At 49.8% G+C, this 22,092-nt stretch overlaps 2 protein-coding genes across 2 annotated transcripts; both read left to right on the forward strand.

Annotated features, from left to right (window-relative positions):
• The first annotated feature begins 1,368 nt into the window (after positions 1–1,368).
• On the forward strand, positions 1,369–4,500 carry LOC142591352 (uncharacterized). Its single transcript, XM_075703676.1, has 2 exons — positions 1,369–2,895; positions 4,192–4,500. Exons 1-2 carry the CDS (start codon positions 1,498–1,500, stop codon positions 4,498–4,500), a joined length of 1,707 nt encoding a protein of 568 aa, XP_075559791.1. The 5' UTR covers positions 1,369–1,497.
• Positions 4,501–17,907: 13,407 nt separating this feature from the next.
• LOC142591354 (uncharacterized) lies at positions 17,908–21,039 on the forward strand. Its single transcript, XM_075703677.1, has 2 exons — positions 17,908–19,434; positions 20,731–21,039. Exons 1-2 carry the CDS (start codon positions 18,037–18,039, stop codon positions 21,037–21,039), a joined length of 1,707 nt encoding a protein of 568 aa, XP_075559792.1. The 5' UTR covers positions 17,908–18,036.
• The last annotated feature ends 1,053 nt before the right edge of the window (positions 21,040–22,092 follow it).

Consider the following 22,092-nt stretch of genomic DNA (forward strand, 5'->3'; position numbering starts at 1 on the left):
AGGAAGAGAGTAATGAGGCAGCAAAACTGCACCGCACAGATAGATGCGAAAGCGCCCCATCCATGGCTATAAATTCATAAAACAAAATTTTAGAACGCCTCGCTTCTGCAAAAACATGAACGCCCATAACACACGTGTTGACGGAGGGAGTCAGCTGTTGAAGTTTTAATGTGTCTCGCTTTGTTTTTGTCTAATTTTGTTGCCCTCAGTTCCTTGTTTTTTTTTTCTTGTGACTTCCGTACAATAGCCACCATGCTCTAAGGGAAAAAAATTAGTTGTGAGTTGACGCATCATGTTATCGATGTCACATTGTTTTTAATTTATCCTTTGTTAAGCAACGAAGGAGCGCGCTTAAGCACGATATACCGCCGGCGACAGCCCCCTGCCAAGCGTTTATATAGCGGTGCGTTTTGCATGCACCCGACAGAAGCCGGTCCAGTCGGCTTGTCGTGCTGTAATTGGTCTATCGAGTTCGTGCAAACGCTGCCTGGTCGGCCTGAACGAGTGTCGGGTCGGGCTGAGTAGGCCAGGCGTCACAAGGTCGACCCAACTCGACCCCTTTGCAGCGCGAATGTAAACGCTGACTCGTCGGGGCTTCAGCCGGTGCTGAGACTTCCGCGGAAGCAGTGTGACGTCGCGATTTGTGCGCTGTGCAACGCGAAGGTTATCATAACAAGGCAAAGACAGGCATCTAACCTGATCATAACGACACGACCCATGAAAGACAAGCTGTTGCAGACGGCAGGCGGGAAACTGAAGTACAGTTCGGACGCGTCGATATCCCGGCACGGCCCTGGGTGTCGTCGTTGTTCAAAACTTCTCAGAAGCGAGTTCATATAAAGGGCACGCGGTCACGCCATGTTCATTCCGCCAGATTTTCTGACTGTCGGGTTCACTAAAGTGTAGCCTGTAACATATAAGTAAAGGTAACCAATAAGTGTAACCTGTAACCTATAGCCTCTAACCTATAAGGTCAAAGGCTATGTCGCTTGAAGCTGGCTGCGCTCTATAGCAGCCACACACGCATTCCTACGGTAAAATCTTATCTCGTGTAGGGTATCATATCCACTGGTTCACGGATCTGTAACTGCACGCTGCGAACAAGCAGGCAAGCAGAAGGGGGTGAAAAGAGCGAACAACTTTGTCACTTCTGCCGCTCTTCATAGCAGTTCGCCGCTTTGAACAATGATGCTTGCCGAGTAAAGGTGTAAAACTCGTTCGAGAACCTTCCGCATAACGCACGCCATCGAAAATCTCGCGGAAATATTTCTTATCCACGCATTTGGTGTTACGCCAGCGCCACCGCACCTGCGTGACGTCACGTTGCTCGCCCGTATTGTATCACGTGTGCAACAAGCATTCGTCGAAAGTCGTGCGTAACGGTCGGTTAGCACCATCGCCTTTCCCCGTTCGTTGGGCCGCGCCACTTGAGCCTCTATGATTCGGCGAGCCTGAAGCCCTCCACTAAAGAGACACCGGCACAGGGACACCGAAATAATGGTGGCGCTACGCGCCCACCAAGGGCTGTCTTCTCTGGTCGAGAAGCTAGAAGCTACGACACTGGTTCCGGCTATCCGCGCACTCGACCTCACAAATTGCATCCTTCTCGAACCAAAGGAATTGCCTCTACACATCGGCAAATGTACGGGACTCCAAATTTTGCGGTGCGTCGCCTGCCCGCTCAGGCCGAGCGCCCTGCTCCACTTGATGTTAAACCGGCTTCCAAGTCTAAAGGAAGTTGAGTTCTCCCTCGTGGCTGAGACGGACGTGGACTCGGAAATAAGGGAGCTGCACAACACCGCGTCGCAAGTGCCAGGCGTCCTTGCTGTCAGTGTCCGCCGCATGTACGCCGAAGTGAGCGGCGACCTGAACTTCAAGCTCCTCTCGGCGCTGCTGAGCTACTGCCCGGAGCTGGACAAGCTGCGTGTTCATTTTGTGCGCGGAAACTTCATGAACGCGCTCCTGGAATGTAACGCCATCCTCAAACAGGGCTTCAATTTGGAAACATTCACGTTCTGTTCCGAGGTGCCAACCTCCGATCCACGCCTGCCGTCCACACCACTGGACTTCACGAGCTGCGCGGCCGTCTGCGCCAACGTCAGCTACCAGAGGTCCAGCAACATGTGGAACTGTGTTCTTCTCCGAGATCTCGCTGTCGGGTACACAAATCCCCTCCATTTGCCGGAACAGCTGGTCCTGATTGCCGTCCACCACGCAGAAGGCATCACGGCGGAATGGATTGGCGTGGCAACCCTTGGGCACTACTGGGGGAACGTGAGCCAACTTTGTCTTGTGCTGTTACCGGCACAGCCCTCCGACGGTGTATACGCGACGGCTGGCGCCGCCTACCGCGACAGTCTTCGCGACTTTATCTCCGTCAAGCTCAAGCAACTAGTCGAGCTTAACATAAGCGCGTTCCACTTCGGACCCGACCTCGATCTGACGGCACTGCTACAGGACGCCTCCCTGGAGCATCTGCAATCCCTCTCGGCGACCCCCTGCGCGCTTCGCCGCCCGTCAGCTCTGCGCCGTCTGGCGCAGAACTGCACCGAATTCAAAGAACTGGACGTGCGCATCGATAGGCGGGGCAGCTTCGTTCGGTGCACTGTTTGCGAGGGTGAGTTCGTCCTCCATCCCGAAGACATGCCGGAAATGCAAGACGGCACACCCATGTTTCACAATGGGCTTGTCAGGCTGACTCTGAGTGACGTGCATGGCCGTATCTCCCTTTGGCTCATCGAGACCTGTCCTGCGCTTTCGGTGAGGCTGTCAGACTGCCCCAATCCGTCGCACCCACACTACCCGTCTTTGGGTCAGCTGCTCGCCAGAAGCAGCTTGCTGAGTTGTCTCGTGCTTCGGCACGATGCCCTGCCCTTCGGCGAGGCGTGTCTGCTGGTGAGTCGGGTTTCATCTACGTGCTTTCAGTGCCACGAGCATGGTTCCGTAATCTAAATGTCTCGGAAGCGCCGGAAATGAAATTTCTCAGTTTATTTATTTGGGGGAGGGGGTGGCCTCAGTGAGTGGCGTACTGCCCAAAATACAAGAAAAATGGTGGAGGGAGAGATAAGACAAAGCACAGACTACCAACTCTTTTATTGTACGAAACGACAGCAAGCCAATACATCGGCAAAGTAATCGTGAGCACCACCCCGATATGCGGAAACATTTACAATCGTTTTTCCACCGCTGTGACATGAGATACCCCGTTCCAATCTGAAGCGAAAAAGACGAACAGATTGTGTGGTGCGTTGCTTGTTCAGCACGAAAAAACTAATTTGCAAGAAAGTACTTCTGCGTCGTGTTTACTGGCATTGCGTATCTTTCTTGAGATAAATGCTCAAGGTAACTACGCTAACGGCAGAAGAAACAAAAAAAAACTGCTTCCCAGATCTGGCTGTTTCACTCAGAACAAGCCACCGATTGGAACCATAGGTTTCTGCTGTAACACAATATCTATTTCCTCCTTTCAAATTCTTAAGGGCGTTTAGCACGATTTCTGAAAGTTTAATTTCACTTTATAACATTTACCGTAGACACGGACATTTACCGAGAACGGTTAGATACGGGCAACCGAAGTTGCTTCGGCGAAACGTCCTAGGCTCTGCCACTCGCCTGGTGCACTTGCATGTGGCATCGTTCCTTGGGCTGAACAGCGCAAATTAATACGACAGGAAAAGAGGGACATACACACGCATCCTCCTATTTCGTGATATTTCTTCTACGGTCAGGAGCTAACAAGCCCAAAGGCGTGCACTGTAAAATTTTTTGAACCCAGAAAGAAAGGATTGAGAATGTAAATGTCTATAACTCACACCCTTGCAACACTTTTTTCGCCATAAGAGTGCCACGTAAATATATTTACGCCCTTATTGAAATTTTGGTGGTATAAATTCATTATCATCATCAGCCTGGCCACGTCCACTGCAGGGCAGAAGCCTCTCCCATGCTTCTCCAACTACCCCGGTCATGTACTTATTCTGGTCATGTTGTTCCTGCAAACTCCTTAATCTCATCCGCCCACCTAACTTTCTGCCACCCCCTGCTACGCTTCCCTTTCTCTGGGAAACCATACCGTAACCCTTAATGACCATCGGTTATCTTCCCTCGTTATTACGTGTCCAATTTTATTTAATTTCTATATCCCATAATTATTTAATAATATAATTTTCTGCGGGCGTCGTTCCATTCCAGGAAAACATCGCCCTCATCGGCCGCTTGCAGTACCTGTGCCTTCTGTCAGCGGCGCCATTACTCGACAATGGCGCCGAGGAATCCCTGCTGACGTTCAGCGACCGGCTGAAGCCTCGCATAAAGGGTGTACACGTTCACTACCGAAGCTCTACCGACGGCATCGAGAAGCGGATCACGTGGATGAAGCGGGCTGGCGCTCCAACCGGTGGCGTCCTGGTTCGAGACGGTCCCTGCTTCATCTATTGTTCGACGGCTACGTTTATAGGACTCGCCAAGCCGCTGAATCGTGACTACAAACAGATCACGTAGATGAAGGCACGGTCGAGACGTAATAATGTGTCATAGATGCGCGTAAAAGTGCCTACAATGATACGGCTTATTTGTTTTTTTTTTCATTGGTATCTTCGAATAAGTATGCCTTATCCTTTGTTTATTTCTCTTTCTTCACTCAGTGCCTGAACTCGCGCTAAAGGGGCCCTGCAACGCTTCTTGAACTCGTTAAATAAACTGCTCTACATGCGAGACCATGCTTCAGGAGCGCATGACACAAATATTGCTTGCTTTCATGGCTCGGGTAACGTACAATGGGGTGTGACGGCCTGCCCAGGTGGCGCTGCGGAAACGCCGGTCTACACATCACCCCGTGACGCGCTTTTCGGTTACGGATTGTCCACAAATTCAAAACATGTCCTCCGAGATCGGGCGGCAAATCTCGGAGGCCATGTGCGAAGCCCCGGTGGTGAATTAAGTAGAGAAGGAAAAAAGGTTGTATGCCTAGCGCCAACACTGCGCAAGAGAGGTTGTGCAATGTACTCGGCCAAAGACCAGAGTTGATCGAGTATGTTTTTATCCATTACTGATACAAGCACGTTCCTTTCAAGCGATGTTCTTCCAAGAACACCTAAAAAGAACTTTCCGCATACACCTCAGTGAATTCAATTCCTAGCGACATAACCGAAAACTCAAAATTCGGAGTATGCATGCGAATATTCTAGGTTTGTACGTGCCGTCAGGGACGCAGCTTCTCGCAGTCCCGGTCCACCAACATGGCCGCTAGACCAACGTCAGTACAAGTCATCCTATACGATTCCAATAGTCCTACCTAATCGGACCTACCTATTCGCGCGGTCCTTAGAACAAGCTAAGGACCGCGCGAAGGACGACGGAACGAAAAAAATATCAGTGCCGTTCCACTCGGTGAAGAAGGATGACCAGCGAAGCTATGTATATGGGCCCCTTAATGGCGAAGTGCACCTCGCCGCGGGTCGGCCCGGCACTGCACTAACGTCGGGATCGGCCTGCATATGGAGAGCGCTTAACGCCTGCTTCTCCTCCGCCGCGGGTCGGCCCGGCACTGCACTATCTTCGGGATCGGCCAACGTATGGGGAGTGCTTAACGCCTGCTTCACCTATGGCGCGGGTCGGTCCGGTATTGCACCATCTAGGAGATCGGCCAACGTATGCGGAGTGCTTAACGCCTCCTCACCCTTGCCGCAGGTCGGGCCGGTACTGCACTATCTTCGAGATCGGCCAACGTATGGGGGGTGCTTAACGCCTGAATCACCTATGCCGCGGGTCGGTCCGGCATTGCACTATCTTCGGGATCGGCCAACGTATGGGGAGTGCTTAACGCCTCCTTCACCTATGGCGCGGGTCGGTCCGGTATTGCACCAGCTTCGAGATCGGCCAACGTATGGGGGGTGCTTAACGCCTGATTCACCTATGCCGCGGGTCGACCCGGCACTGCACCATCTTCGGGATCGGCCGGCGTATGGGGAGTGCTTAACGCCTGCTTCACCTATGCCGCGGGTCGGCCCGGCACTGCACTATCTTCGGGATCGGCCGCCGTATGGGGAGTGCTTAACGCCTCCTTCACCTATGGCGCGGGTCGGTCCGGTATTGCACCAGCTTCGAGATCGGCCAACGTATGGGGGGTGCTTAACGCCTGATTCACCTATGCCGCGGGTCGGCCCGGCACTGCACCATCTTCGGGATCGGCCGCCGTATGGGGAGTGCTCAACGCCTCCTTCACCTATGGCGCGGGTCGGTCCGGTATTGCACCATCTAGGAGATCGGCCAACGTATGCGGAGTGCTTAACGCCTCCTCACCCTTGCCGCAGGTCGGGCCGGTATTGCACCAGCTTCGAGATCGGCCAACGTATGGGGGGTGCTTAACGCCTGATTCACCTACGCCGCGGGTCGGGCCGGTATTGCAATATCTTCGGGATCGGCCAACGTATGGGGGGTGCTTAACGCCTGATTCACCTATGCCGCGGGTCGGTCCGGCATTGCAGAATCTTCTGGATCGGCCCTGTATGGGGAGTGTTTAACGGCTGCTTAACCTCCGCCGCGGGTCGAGCCGCTATTGCACAATCTCAATGATCGACCCACGTATGGGGGAGTTTTTTGCTTACGACACAAAAATTTCTTTCGAGGATAGAGGTATACAGCTTTGCTGCAAAATTTTAGTCGAAACTTTAAGAGACAGGAAGAAATCGGAGTTAATAAGAGAGCAAACTGGGATGCCTTCTGATGCGATGTCAAGTCGGGTTGATGTTTCAGAATCCTTTTTTCCTTAAGAGGCTGGCCGTCCAACTGGTTCAGCACGACGGAAAGCGATTGTCTCTACTCAGTGTACTGCGGCCACTGGCAAAGAACGTGACGGACGGTCTCCGCGTAGCCGCAGTCGACACATGCTGTGGTGTCAGCCATCCTTATGCGGAACGGGTAGGCATTGGAAAACGCGAAGCCCAAATATAGCCAACGAAAACGGGTCGCATTGTCACATGTAATAGGGAAGATAAAATAAAATGGTAGACGAAGAAAGGTTTCAAGAAGACCTCGAGGATGGCGTTAAGAATGACGTGTATTAACCGAAGACGAAAGAAGATAAAAGAAGTTCTCAGTGAGGTGACAAGAGATGATTGGTGGAGAAGAGAAGAAGAAGAAGTACCCGGTGAGATGGGAAGCGATGATTAGTGGAGAAGAGAAGAAGACGAGAAGGATTACGTGGACTAACAAGAAGGAGAGTTTGCCCTGGCAAGCAAGCAAGCAAGCAACAACGCCTTAGGTTCAACAAACGCGAATGAAACGCGGCAAGCTGGTGCCTGAGCTCCCGAACACCGCTTCTGGTCAAGTAGCTGGCGGTTTTCTTTTAATCTGTGTGTTTTACGTAATTGGTTTTGAACTTTTGTTTAATATCTGATAAGCTTCCAGAGTAATTTCCTATTTCATGGCAATGTCACTCTCATCGCCAGGCCAGGAGGTTTTCCCCTGGTCGGCTTCTGTTCCTAACTCTGATTTGCCGGTGGAGATTTTCTTAACGCAGTGGGACGAGCAGCGTACCTGTGGCTTTGGTTCCGAGTGATGGCGGGGTGATTCGCATGAAGAATCCCAAAGCAATTCAAACCGAACTCCGGATGACCTCGGCCAATTTTCAACAAATCACCGAGGTTCGACAGTTTGGCCGAGGGTCCATTCTTTGCTGCTCGTCAGACCAGGCTTGTGTTCAAGATTTGCTGAAGCGCGGTGTTTTTGCGACACATCCCGTGAGCAGTTTCATTCCTCATCACCTTGCATGTACCAAAGGCCTAGTCCGCGGTGTCGACATAAGTCTATGTCCGGCAGAAATCTTGGAAATGTTTTCAGCGGCAGGCGTGATTTCTGTGTATCGTTGCAGCCGTGTCGTTGATAATAAGCGCATGCCCACTGAAACAGTCATAGCTACTTTCACTGGAATGAACCGCCCATAGGAAATCAAGGCATCGCCACTCATATACCGAGTTGAGCCTCTATCACCTCGCTTCCTTCAGTGCCTAAAGTGCTGGCGGTTTGGGCACTCGACAAAAGAATGCAGGTCAAACACACGATGCCGAATTTGTGGAGAAGGCCATCATTCAAATGACTGTTCTTCCCGAAATGAGTCCTGCTGCCTTTGCAGTGGTCCCCACCCCGCAAATGAACCTAATTGCCCTGCAAGGACAAAAGAAATGCAAATCCTCGAAATAATTGAGAGACGTCGATGCTCTCGTCGTGAGGCCATTGGAGAAATTCAGAGCAGATCTCAAGGGTATGCTGGTATAACGGCCCGTCAAACATTGTCTATGGAGAACTCAATCTCTGAGCCTGCTGCAGCTTCCGTAGAAAAGGCATTGGAGAAACCAATGGAGCGCATCATGACAAATCTCACCGACTCCCTTGTCCAGCTGCTGTCCTCACAACTAACTCCGTGGCTTCAACTAACTCATAAACCCAACCTTGTGGATCAAGATTGGGTTTAGGTGTGGGGTCTACCGAAGAGTCCACCTATTGCAATATCGACCGCGCAGCCATTCACAAATAACGATTCACCAAAGCCATCAACTACTGAAAAAGTCGACCGAATCTGTCTCTCCGACACAGATGGGGTGGAAAATCAAGATGTAGATATGGACCCCCGATCTCTTAAACGAACAAGGTCACCGACAGAGAAAAAAAATCTAGCTCTCCCATCAACTCCAAAGCAAAAAAGTACGTTAGAGAGACCCCGACTAAGAAGGACTTCTTAAAAAAGAACGTTTTAGACCAAGGAGTCTCTGCTGCTCGGATTTATTCACCATAGGAACATTAACAGTAATTCAGTGGAACTGTCGTTCCATACCTTCGGCCGCAACAGATTTATTATATCTTATTTCTATATACCCGCCAGATATTATTGTTTTACAGGAAACTTGGCTTGCTGCTGGTGGATCTTTTCATCTAAAAAATTTCCGATGTTTTCGATTGGATCGCCCATCCCGAGGCGGTGGTTTAGTGTTGTTTGTGTCATCAAAAATCTGCCATAGAGCTACTATAGCATACCAGATAATGTCCCCAGACTGAAATCCTAGGACTGGATATAATACTACCTGGTTGTACACCTTTTTCTATAATTAACACGTACTTCCCCGTTGGAGTACAAGATACCCGTTATCTAGATACCTCTATTGCTCGCAGTCAGAACAACAACATACTAGTGGGAGATTTTAATTCTCATCATGTGTCGTGGGGTTTCCGAACGGACACTTGTGGCAAACGCCTGTGGGATTGGGTCTTAAGGAATCATTTCTCCAGCATAAATTCGAGAGCACATACTTTCGTGCGTGGTCAGTCGCGATCTGCCCTAGATCTTACGTTTGCTACCCCGAGCATGACAGTCACCTCCTGGAAGACTGTAGATTTCGGAACTAACAGTGATCACCTTCCTGTAATTTTTGAACTGATTCCTCCTTTAACTAGTTTAAATAATAATATGCGTACTTTCGTTAACTACGAAAAATTTTAAAATGCTTTAAAATCAGGTTTACAAGCCCAGGAGGGCATGGAGATGGATATTAAAGCAATGAGCCTATGTTCAATACTAAAACAGTCATCAAAAAAAGCTAAATTTGCTGTGAAATCTTATAAGTATGGACCATAGTGTCCCTGGTGGAATTCTGAGTGCGAACGAGATTTTAGACGTAGAAAAGCTGCACGGAAAAAGCTTTTATACAACCAGTGTCCTGTCAATTGGGCTGATTATACATATATAGCTACCACATTTAAACGAACAGTCTCAAAAGCTAAGGAGGACTACGATTCCAGGCACTACACATACCTTTCGAAGTCTCAGCAATAAAAAAGCCCTGTTTAAATTTCTTCGATCTCGCAAAGCTATACCGGCCCCCGTGAACGTCGAATCTGTCGTTATATCAACAAAAGAATTATCAGAATCACTTGAGAAAATTGCTCAAGGACTTGCGCGACGTTTCACACATCAGTTGCCGATAGGACTAAAGAAACCGCCCTTGGTAGACGACTTTGTAGCAGTAACAGCGACAGAGCTTGAAGGCATTATTAATTCTTTGCCGGCGTCAGCCCCCGGTCCAGATGAAATTACAACAGGAATGCTAAAAGTTTTATTTGATTATGCGCCTCAGGACCTACTAAACATAATAAATTTCCCTCTCAAGAATTCATGGGTTCCAAGAGAGTGGATAGTAGCTAAAATTATCCCACTATTGAAGAAAAAATCACCCGGACTTGACTTAGAAAACATAAGACCGATTTCTCTCACCTCAAATGTAGTCAAATTAATAGAAAGGGTTCTTCACAGCCGTATAACAAATTTTAGCAGGATGATAACCTTCTCAGTCCTTGTCAGATTGGATTTCGTCCGGGCCACTCCATATGGTGCGCCCGTGTAGATTTAGAGAGCCGCATTAAACTTGCTCGCCGCAAACGAGAGTACGCAGCTCTGGTGACGCTAGATTTAGCAAAAGCATATGACTCTGTAGAACTTTGCATTCTATTCAATAAGCTTCACTCTACGAATTTCCCAAAAATATAACCGCTTGGATCTGCGAATTCATAACGGATAGAGAATTTTATTGTTACCAACACGGTATTTCGACGTCTAAACACAAGCAGACAAGAGGTGTACCACAGGGTTCCGTTCTATCCCCTGTATTATTTAACATTTTGCTAAGCACCATTCCTTTGTCTCCGGAAGTACATGTTTATGTTTATGTGGACGATATCGCATTTTTTTTCCTCGGCAAGCAATATACATCCTCTACAACAGTCGTTGCAAAATAACTTAGGAATGCTGGAGACATGGCTAGAGAGATTAAGTATGTCATTAAATATTAGCAAAAGTGCGGTCTTAGTCTTCCCATTAACTACACAAGTGCATATATCTTTGCAATACCGACAGGAAATCATTCTCAAGTTGAGGAAGTCAGGTACCTTGGTGTTATTTACGATGGCAAACTCACCTGGCGCAGTCACATTGAACATATTAAAACAAAGGCAGAACGAGCCGTAGCTATGCTTCGCCGGCTCAGCCACCACCGCTCTGGACACATCTAAGGATGGTTCCGTACTCTAAACGTGTCGAAGGCGCCGAAATTAAGATTTCCTCGTTTATTTATTTACTCAGCGCGTTAGGTAGTGGACAATATACATGAAAAATGGTGGAGGGAGAGGCAGGACACAGCGTGTACTACCATTTGTTGATGAGGATAGCTGTAGGAGCTTGTTGGTACGGCATATCTTATTATGTTGGTGTGCAAGCTGAACAAGGACAACAGAAAGGCACATCTGACACATACTGCGCTGTATGTGTCAGACGTGCCTTTCGGTTGCTCTTGTTCAGCTGGCGCTACAACAAAATAAGATATGCGAACTGTCTAATTGCAAGAAATGACATGACGCGAATATAAAGGTAAAGTAATCGCTAGCACAATCCAGAAATGCGGGAACATCTACAATAGTTTTGCCGCCACTGTAACACGAGATGGGCACACTTTCGCTTGAGAAGCGACGAGAAAAAAAGATTCTGCACGGCGCACTACTTGTTCAGTATGCACCAACTAATCCGCAACAGAGTTTACTGCGGCTGCGTATCCTTATAGCGATAAATTCTCAAGGTAACTAAATAATTACACTCGCAGACACTGTCACCCTCCAACGGCAGAAGAAAAAAAGAAAAACTGCTTCCCAGTGCTAACTGTTTCGCTCAGAATTAGCCATCAATCCCTATCGTAAGTTTCTGCAACAACACGCAACCTATTTGCTGCCTTCAAATCCTTTAGGGTGCTTACGACAATTTCTCCAAGCTCAATTTCTCTTTAACACTTAACGCATAAAAATACATCGAGGGCTTACATAAGGGCAACCGAAATTGCTTCGTGAAGACGTCCTAAAGGCTCTGCCCCGCCTGTGATGCACTCGCATGTTGTATCTTTCCTTGAGCTGAAACAGCACAAACTAACACGACAGGAAAACAGGTTAGCTCAGGTCATGAGCTAACCAATGCAAATGCGTGCATGGTAAAATAATTTCCAGCCTTAATATAAGCATGAAGAATGTGTCTATAACTCATACCCTCACATCGTACTTTCGGCGTAAGAGTGCGAGTTAAGGACACATCTACACCCTTATTGAAATTTTCGATGTGCGAGTTACTAAATAATATAACGTAATTTATTGCGGACATCGTTCCGTTCCAGGAAAACATCTCCCGCATCGTCAGCCTGCACTACCTATGCCTTCCGTCGGCGGCGCCATTACTGGACAATGTCGCCGAGATGTCGGTGCTGGCGTTCAGTGACAGCCTGAAGCCTCACATAAAGTGTGTGCACGTTCACTATCGATCCTCTGGCCGCGCCACCGAGAAGCGGATCACGTGGATGAAGCGGGCTGGCGATGAAATCGAAGGCGTACTGGTTCGAGACGGTCCCTGCTTCCTCTGTTGTTCGACGGCGACGTTCATAGGACTTGCCAAGCCGCTGAATCGTGACTTCAAAGATATCCTGTAGAGAAATGCACGGCCGAGACGTAATATAATGGCTTAGATGCGCGTAAATATGCGTAGTATAATGCTGCTTATCATTTGCTTTCTTCTTTCGTATCTTCGAATATGTATGCCTTATCCTTTTTTTGTTTTTCTTTCTTCACTCAGTGTCTGAACACGATCTAAAGGGGCCCTGCGACGCTTTTTCGGCCCGTTAAGTAAATCGCCTTGTATGCGAGACAGTCTCCGCAACGCATGGGCCAAAAGTTGATCGCTTTCATGGAGCAAGCCAACACTCCGTGGTCGAACTTAGTACACACATTCTGTGGGGATGCGAGTGTAACCCTCCCCCACAATCATTACTGCCAGCTCCCTCCGAGGAGGGTTGGAACCCGCTGCTGACAAGAGCAGACAAGAAAACGCAGCTTGCAATCGTCTCGTGGGCCCGAGACGTCGCCCCCAACTGTGAGCCACACTAAGCCTACCTGTCCTAACTTCCAACCCTGCAGTGGCAAATAAAGGTGTTTCTCTCTCTCTCTGTCTCTCATGCACCAGACAGCGTACAATCATCATCAGCCTCGTTACGCCCACTGCAGGGCAAAGGCCTCTCCCAAACTTCTTAATCTCATCCACCCACCTAGCTTTCTGCGGCCCCGTGCTACGCTTCCCTTCCCTTGGAATCCAGACCGTAACCCTTATTGACCATCGGTTATCTTCCCTCCTCATTACATGTCCTGGCCATGCCCATTTCTTTTTCTTGCTTTCAACTAAGATGTCACTAACTCGCGTTTGTTCCCTCACCCACCGAATGTACAATGTGGCGTCACTACGTGCCTAGGTGGCGCTGAGGAAACGCCTATCAATATAACACCCCTCTATCTCCAAAACTAGCGGCAACCACTTCCCTCCTCCTCCGCTCCAAACCCGCGGTAGTCGCGCCCTCGACAGTGGCGCCACCTATGGTGGCCCTGCCGTAGAAGACGACGGCTAACCCGATACCGGAGGAAATCCGCGGAAAAGTTCATTCGAGCCCTGCAGAGCAGTTTTTGAGGCGAGGTTTTGTTGGTCAGGCGGTAACTGGCCTTAATAATGTCGTGTTAGTATCGCTAAAAAAATATAGAGAAAAGGTCTGTTATTTAAGGCATAAAGCGCCCGCGCATTGAGAGTTCGTGTTGCAGAAACACAACGCTTACACACAGTGTGCTCAAACACGCGTACGTGGTTTCGTAGGCTCATTTGCGTACCTGCAGGATACCCTTGTTCGGCCGGCGCGCGAGAGATTCCAAATGCCTGGGGCCAGAAACGCCTAGCAACAGGGCCACTTCTGCTCCGCGTTTATTACGGATGTTTGTAGCTCATGCACGGATTTTGGCGGCCATGAGAAAGGTTTCTACACGTACTCAGTATTGATAATTTGAACAACGTACCAGGGTATGGAATCGTTTTATTTATTACAGTGCGAGTGGCTGGAATTTGATAGCAAGAACGCACTTGACGAGTCAACTCAACAGTGATTCCGAAAATAATTCTCCATACTCCCCCCTAATTAGCACCCGTAACACTCTTATTGAAGTGCTCATGTTATGTCTGTATACTACGTCTCTCTGTATTCTTTCGCGTTGTAATTTTTCGCAGAGGAGCAGTGCTTCTTTAACTGGAACTTTCAAGGTACACAAGACGGGAAAAATTGATTCTGGGGTTTTACGTACCAGAACCACGATATGATTACAGGCACGCCATAATGGGGAACTCAGAATTAATTTAGACCAGCTCGGTTTCTTCAACGTGTCCCCAATGGTTGGGACACGGGCGTGTTTGCATATCGCCGCCATCAGAGTGCGGCCGCGGTGGCCGCGATTCGATCCCGCCACCTCCCGCCATCAATTCGTGTGCGCGTAGTTCCGTCGCACTGCGCCAGCAATGGCGTTCGGAGCGCGCTGCAAAGAAAAAAATATACAAAAGCGCAACCCGTGCTTCCTCGTGACACAGATTGGCCAATGGAGGAGGGGAGGAGGCTGGGCAACACCCTCTAGAGAACTAGGTGTTGGGCTGGGGCGACAGGAGGCGTGGAGGAGGAAACGCCGGGAAGAGCGGCGTGGCGGAAAGATCTAATGGCGCTACTTTTGGAAAATTGAGGGACTTTAGGTCAGCATAAATTAAACCCCTTAAACTTCGTAAAGTAGCAACACTCTCCTCCTCCACCTTCACTCGATCCTCCTCGTTTCTCCTCTCTTTTACGCTCCCTCCTCGACCGTGGCGCCGCCTACACTGCTCCAGCTTAGCAACGGCGCCAACATGCGCTCATTGCCACTCCGTACACGCTTCTCGAGCAAAAATGGCGCTGATGCACGGCGCAAGGGCCCACGTGATGCTATTAGGCCAATAGCGACGCGGCGTTGGTTTCGGCCAGAACGCGCGAGGAGGAGGCGGCATTCTTCAAAGCGTGGCACTACTTTGCTAAGTTTAAGGGACTTTAGGTGAGCACAGCCCGCAGGGCCGCGCTTGTCGGTTTCGGGAACCACAAAAACTCAAAACGCGGCCTCCGAGATCGGGCGCCACATCTCGGAGGCGATATGCGGAACCCTGGCGGCGAATGAAGTTGAAAAGGAAACAAAGTTGTATACCCAGTGCGAACACTGCGCACAGGAGGTTGCGCAGAATACTCGGTCAAAGACCAGAGTTGGTAGAGTATGTTATAGAGGGAAGCTGTATACCTCTACCGTCCAAGGAAATTTTCGTGTCGTTGCGGTAAGCAAGAAACTCCCCGGCGGAGCTGAAGTCGCGTTAAGCACTCCGCATACGTGGGCCAATCCCGAAGATAGTGCAATGCCGGGCCGACCCGCGGCGGAGGTGAAGAAGGTGTTAAGCCCTCCCCATACGAGCGCCGACCCGTGGCAGAAGTGCAGTTAGCCATTAAGGGACCATCATACAAACCTTCGTCGGTCATCCTTCCTCACAGATCGCAAGGGCACTGGGATTTTTTATCCATTTCTGAGACACGCAGGTTCCTTTCCAGAGATGTTCTTCAAAGAACACCTAAATATAACTTTCCACATACACTGCAGCGAATTCAGTTCTTAGCCACAGAACCAGAACACTGAAAATTCGGAGTATGCATGCGAATATTCGAAATTCGCCCGCGCCCTAACGGATGCAGCTTCTCACCGCGCTGGTCCTCCAACGTGGCCACAGCTAGCAAGACGGCAGTTCAAGCGATTATGTACGAATCGAATGGTCCTAGATATTTTTTTCGTATTCGATTTGAGAATTCGCCGTCCCAAGTTGTACAACACTATATATATAAGGGGAGTGTACTGCTGCCCTTGCAGTCTACAAGGCTAAAGACAGATTCAAGTGGACACTCTTCTGAACCATTCTGGTGCAGGAGAATCGCGGTCGTTGCACATACTATCCCGTTCATGGAAGAACGCATGAAGGAGGTCGCTAGCGCAATAGTTACCGGCCGTTGAGGAAGAATTGGTTGCCTTGGGAAACCCACAAGTTGTAACGTAAGGTGATGGTATAGAGTAGTGGCTCTTCCATAAGACTGCGTGACACAGCGCGAATCGGGACAAGGGACACCGAAGAACAAGGACAAGCGCTTGTCCTTGTTCTTCTTTGCGCCTTGTCCCGCTTCGCGCTACACTACACAGTCTTCTTCAGATTGGTTGTCTCGATATAGACAAAGAAATTTATTATATGCACAATCTCACCATAGCTGGACACCTTCAGAACGATGTACGGTGATGTGGCATTGCCCTCTGCTCCTCTGTAATGAGCACTATACTCTACTAGATTTATAATTCCATTTTTTACATTACTGCCATGCTAAAAACGCAAAAATACGCTCCTGTACCATGCATTCGACGCACGTTAAAGAAACCCAGGTGGTCAAAATTATTCCGGAGTCCTCTATCTACAGGGTACCGCATGATTCTATCGTGGTTTCGGCGCGTAAAATAGCGAAATTCGTTTTCACATCAAGTTTTGCGGCATGCTCACGAGAACCACGGTCAGCAAGGCTGTGAAGTTATATCGCGCGCTAGATAACACGGAGGAAGAGAGTAATGAGGCAGCAAAACTGCACCGCACAGATAGATGCGAAAGCGCCCCATCCATGGCTATAAATTCATAAAACAAAATTTTAGAACGCCTCGCTTCTGCAAAAACATGAACGCCCATAACACACGTGTTGACGGAGGGAGTCAGCTGTTGAAGTTTTAATGTGTCTCGCTTTGTTTTTGTCTAATTTTGTTGCCCTCAGTTCCTTGTTTTTTTTTTCTTGTGACTTCCGTACAATAGCCACCATGCTCTAAGGGAAAAAAATTAGTTGTGAGTTGACGCATCATGTTATCGATGTCACATTGTTTTTAATTTATCCTTTGTTAAGCAACGAAGGAGCGCGCTTAAGCACGATATACCGCCGGCGACAGCCCCCTGCCAAGCGTTTATATAGCGGTGCGTTTTGCATGCACCCGACAGAAGCCGGTCCAGTCGGCTTGTCGTGCTGTAATTGGTCTATCGAGTTCGTGCAAACGCTGCCTGGTCGGCCTGAACGAGTGTCGGGTCGGGCTGAGTAGGCCAGGCGTCACAAGGTCGACCCAACTCGACCCCTTTGCAGCGCGAATGTAAACGCTGACTCGTCGGGGCTTCAGCCGGTGCTGAGACTTCCGCGGAAGCAGTGTGACGTCGCGATTTGTGCGCTGTGCAACGCGAAGGTTATCATAACAAGGCAAAGACAGGCATCTAACCTGATCATAACGACACGACCCATGAAAGACAAGCTGTTGCAGACGGCAGGCGGGAAACTGAAGTACAGTTCGGACGCGTCGATATCCCGGCACGGCCCTGGGTGTCGTCGTTGTTCAAAACTTCTCAGAAGCGAGTTCATATAAAGGGCACGCGGTCACGCCATGTTCATTCCGCCAGATTTTCTGACTGTCGGGTTCACTAAAGTGTAGCCTGTAACATATAAGTAAAGGTAACCAATAAGTGTAACCTGTAACCTATAGCCTCTAACCTATAAGGTCAAAGGCTATGTCGCTTGAAGCTGGCTGCGCTCTATAGCAGCCACACACGCATTCCTACGGTAAAATCTTATCTCGTGTAGGGTATCATATCCACTGGTTCACGGATCTGTAACTGCACGCTGCGAACAAGCAGGCAAGCAGAAGGGGGTGAAAAGAGCGAACAACTTTGTCACTTCTGCCGCTCTTCATAGCAGTTCGCCGCTTTGAACAATGATGCTTGCCGAGTAAAGGTGTAAAACTCGTTCGAGAACCTTCCGCATAACGCACGCCATCGAAAATCTCGCGGAAATATTTCTTATCCACGCATTTGGTGTTACGCCAGCGCCACCGCACCTGCGTGACGTCACGTTGCTCGCCCGTATTGTATCACGTGTGCAACAAGCATTCGTCGAAAGTCGTGCGTAACGGTCGGTTAGCACCATCGCCTTTCCCCGTTCGTTGGGCCGCGCCACTTGAGCCTCTATGATTCGGCGAGCCTGAAGCCCTCCACTAAAGAGACACCGGCACAGGGACACCGAAATAATGGTGGCGCTACGCGCCCACCAAGGGCTGTCTTCTCTGGTCGAGAAGCTAGAAGCTACGACACTGGTTCCGGCTATCCGCGCACTCGACCTCACAAATTGCATCCTTCTCGAACCAAAGGAATTGCCTCTACACATCGGCAAATGTACGGGACTCCAAATTTTGCGGTGCGTCGCCTGCCCGCTCAGGCCGAGCGCCCTGCTCCACTTGATGTTAAACCGGCTTCCAAGTCTAAAGGAAGTTGAGTTCTCCCTCGTGGCTGAGACGGACGTGGACTCGGAAATAAGGGAGCTGCACAACACCGCGTCGCAAGTGCCAGGCGTCCTTGCTGTCAGTGTCCGCCGCATGTACGCCGAAGTGAGCGGCGACCTGAACTTCAAGCTCCTCTCGGCGCTGCTGAGCTACTGCCCGGAGCTGGACAAGCTGCGTGTTCATTTTGTGCGCGGAAACTTCATGAACGCGCTCCTGGAATGTAACGCCATCCTCAAACAGGGCTTCAATTTGGAAACATTCACGTTCTGTTCCGAGGTGCCAACCTCCGATCCACGCCTGCCGTCCACACCACTGGACTTCACGAGCTGCGCGGCCGTCTGCGCCAACGTCAGCTACCAGAGGTCCAGCAACATGTGGAACTGTGTTCTTCTCCGAGATCTCGCTGTCGGGTACACAAATCCCCTCCATTTGCCGGAACAGCTGGTCCTGATTGCCGTCCACCACGCAGAAGGCATCACGGCGGAATGGATTGGCGTGGCAACCCTTGGGCACTACTGGGGGAACGTGAGCCAACTTTGTCTTGTGCTGTTACCGGCACAGCCCTCCGACGGTGTATACGCGACGGCTGGCGCCGCCTACCGCGACAGTCTTCGCGACTTTATCTCCGTCAAGCTCAAGCAACTAGTCGAGCTTAACATAAGCGCGTTCCACTTCGGACCCGACCTCGATCTGACGGCACTGCTACAGGACGCCTCCCTGGAGCATCTGCAATCCCTCTCGGCGACCCCCTGCGCGCTTCGCCGCCCGTCAGCTCTGCGCCGTCTGGCGCAGAACTGCACCGAATTCAAAGAACTGGACGTGCGCATCGATAGGCGGGGCAGCTTCGTTCGGTGCACTGTTTGCGAGGGTGAGTTCGTCCTCCATCCCGAAGACATGCCGGAAATGCAAGACGGCACACCCATGTTTCACAATGGGCTTGTCAGGCTGACTCTGAGTGACGTGCATGGCCGTATCTCCCTTTGGCTCATCGAGACCTGTCCTGCGCTTTCGGTGAGGCTGTCAGACTGCCCCAATCCGTCGCACCCACACTACCCGTCTTTGGGTCAGCTGCTCGCCAGAAGCAGCTTGCTGAGTTGTCTCGTGCTTCGGCACGATGCCCTGCCCTTCGGCGAGGCGTGTCTGCTGGTGAGTCGGGTTTCATCTACGTGCTTTCAGTGCCACGAGCATGGTTCCGTAATCTAAATGTCTCGGAAGCGCCGGAAATGAAATTTCTCAGTTTATTTATTTGGGGGAGGGGGTGGCCTCAGTGAGTGGCGTACTGCCCAAAATACAAGAAAAATGGTGGAGGGAGAGATAAGACAAAGCACAGACTACCAACTCTTTTATTGTACGAAACGACAGCAAGCCAATACATCGGCAAAGTAATCGTGAGCACCACCCCGATATGCGGAAACATTTACAATCGTTTTTCCACCGCTGTGACATGAGATACCCCGTTCCAATCTGAAGCGAAAAAGACGAACAGATTGTGTGGTGCGTTGCTTGTTCAGCACGAAAAAACTAATTTGCAAGAAAGTACTTCTGCGTCGTGTTTACTGGCATTGCGTATCTTTCTTGAGATAAATGCTCAAGGTAACTACGCTAACGGCAGAAGAAACAAAAAAAAACTGCTTCCCAGATCTGGCTGTTTCACTCAGAACAAGCCACCGATTGGAACCATAGGTTTCTGCTGTAACACAATATCTATTTCCTCCTTTCAAATTCTTAAGGGCGTTTAGCACGATTTCTGAAAGTTTAATTTCACTTTATAACATTTACCGTAGACACGGACATTTACCGAGAACGGTTAGATACGGGCAACCGAAGTTGCTTCGGCGAAACGTCCTAGGCTCTGCCACTCGCCTGGTGCACTTGCATGTGGCATCGTTCCTTGGGCTGAACAGCGCAAATTAATACGACAGGAAAAGAGGGACATACACACGCATCCTCCTATTTCGTGATATTTCTTCTACGGTCAGGAGCTAACAAGCCCAAAGGCGTGCACTGTAAAATTTTTTGAACCCAGAAAGAAAGGATTGAGAATGTAAATGTCTATAACTCACACCCTTGCAACACTTTTTTCGCCATAAGAGTGCCACGTAAATATATTTACGCCCTTATTGAAATTTTGGTGGTATAAATTCATTATCATCATCAGCCTGGCCACGTCCACTGCAGGGCAGAAGCCTCTCCCATGCTTCTCCAACTACCCCGGTCATGTACTTATTCTGGTCATGTTGTTCCTGCAAACTCCTTAATCTCATCCGCCCACCTAACTTTCTGCCACCCCCTGCTACGCTTCCCTTTCTCTGGGAAACCATACCGTAACCCTTAATGACCATCGGTTATCTTCCCTCGTTATTACGTGTCCAATTTTATTTAATTTCTATATCCCATAATTATTTAATAATATAATTTTCTGCGGGCGTCGTTCCATTCCAGGAAAACATCGCCCTCATCGGCCGCTTGCAGTACCTGTGCCTTCTGTCAGCGGCGCCATTACTCGACAATGGCGCCGAGGAATCCCTGCTGACGTTCAGCGACCGGCTGAAGCCTCGCATAAAGGGTGTACACGTTCACTACCGAAGCTCTACCGACGGCATCGAGAAGCGGATCACGTGGATGAAGCGGGCTGGCGCTCCAACCGGTGGCGTCCTGGTTCGAGACGGTCCCTGCTTCATCTATTGTTCGACGGCTACGTTTATAGGACTCGCCAAGCCGCTGAATCGTGACTACAAACAGATCACGTAGATGAAGGCACGGTCGAGACGTAATAATGTGTCATAGATGCGCGTAAAAGTGCCTACAATGATACGGCTTATTTGTTTTTTTTTTCATTGGTATCTTCGAATAAGTATGCCTTATCCTTTGTTTATTTCTCTTTCTTCACTCAGTGCCTGAACTCGCGCTAAAGGGGCCCTGCAACGCTTCTTGAACTCGTTAAATAAACTGCTCTACATGCGAGACCATGCTTCAGGAGCGCATGACACAAATATTGCTTGCTTTCATGGCTCGGGTAACGTACAATGGGGTGTGACGGCCTGCCCAGGTGGCGCTGCGGAAACGCCGGTCTACACATCACCCCGTGACGCGCTTTTCGGTTACGGATTGTCCACAAATTCAAAACATGTCCTCCGAGATCGGGCGGCAAATCTCGGAGGCCATGTGCGAAGCCCCGGTGGTGAATTAAGTAGAGAAGGAAAAAAGGTTGTATGCCTAGCGCCAACACTGCGCAAGAGAGGTTGTGCAATGTACTCGGCCAAAGACCAGAGTTGATCGAGTATGTTTTTATCCATTACTGATACAAGCACGTTCCTTTCAAGCGATGTTCTTCCAAGAACACCTAAAAAGAACTTTCCGCATACACCTCAGTGAATTCAATTCCTAGCGACATAACCGAAAACTCAAAATTCGGAGTATGCATGCGAATATTCTAGGTTTGTACGTGCCGTCAGGGACGCAGCTTCTCGCAGTCCCGGTCCACCAACATGGCCGCTAGACCAACGTCAGTACAAGTCATCCTATACGATTCCAATAGTCCTACCTAATCGGACCTACCTATTCGCGCGGTCCTTAGAACAAGCTAAGGACCGCGCGAAGGACGACGGAACGAAAAAAATATCAGTGCCGTTCCACTCGGTGAAGAAGGATGACCAGCGAAGCTATGTATATGGGCCCCTTAATGGCGAAGTGCACCTCGCCGCGGGTCGGCCCGGCACTGCACTAACGTCGGGATCGGCCTGCATATGGAGAGCGCTTAACGCCTGCTTCTCCTCCGCCGCGGGTCGGCCCGGCACTGCACTA

Source organism: Dermacentor variabilis, chromosome 8 (assembly GCF_050947875.1).
Source record: "Dermacentor variabilis isolate Ectoservices chromosome 8, ASM5094787v1, whole genome shotgun sequence".
In the NCBI taxonomy this organism is placed as follows: domain Eukaryota; kingdom Metazoa; phylum Arthropoda; class Arachnida; order Ixodida; family Ixodidae; genus Dermacentor; species Dermacentor variabilis.

What these genes read in the sequence shown, in the direction of transcription:
- LOC142591352 (XM_075703676.1), top strand. Translation starts at nt 1,498, where the DNA reads ATGGTGGCGCTACGCGCCCACCAAGGGCTGTCTTCTCTGGTCGAGAAG. An exon ending in TCGGCGAGGCGTGTCTGCTG is followed by an intron (nt 2,896 to 4,191) that starts GTGAGTCGGGTT and finishes GTTCCATTCCAG; the next exon opens with GAAAACATCGCCCTCATCGG.
- LOC142591354 (XM_075703677.1), top strand. Translation starts at nt 18,037, where the DNA reads ATGGTGGCGCTACGCGCCCACCAAGGGCTGTCTTCTCTGGTCGAGAAG. An exon ending in TCGGCGAGGCGTGTCTGCTG is followed by an intron (nt 19,435 to 20,730) that starts GTGAGTCGGGTT and finishes GTTCCATTCCAG; the next exon opens with GAAAACATCGCCCTCATCGG.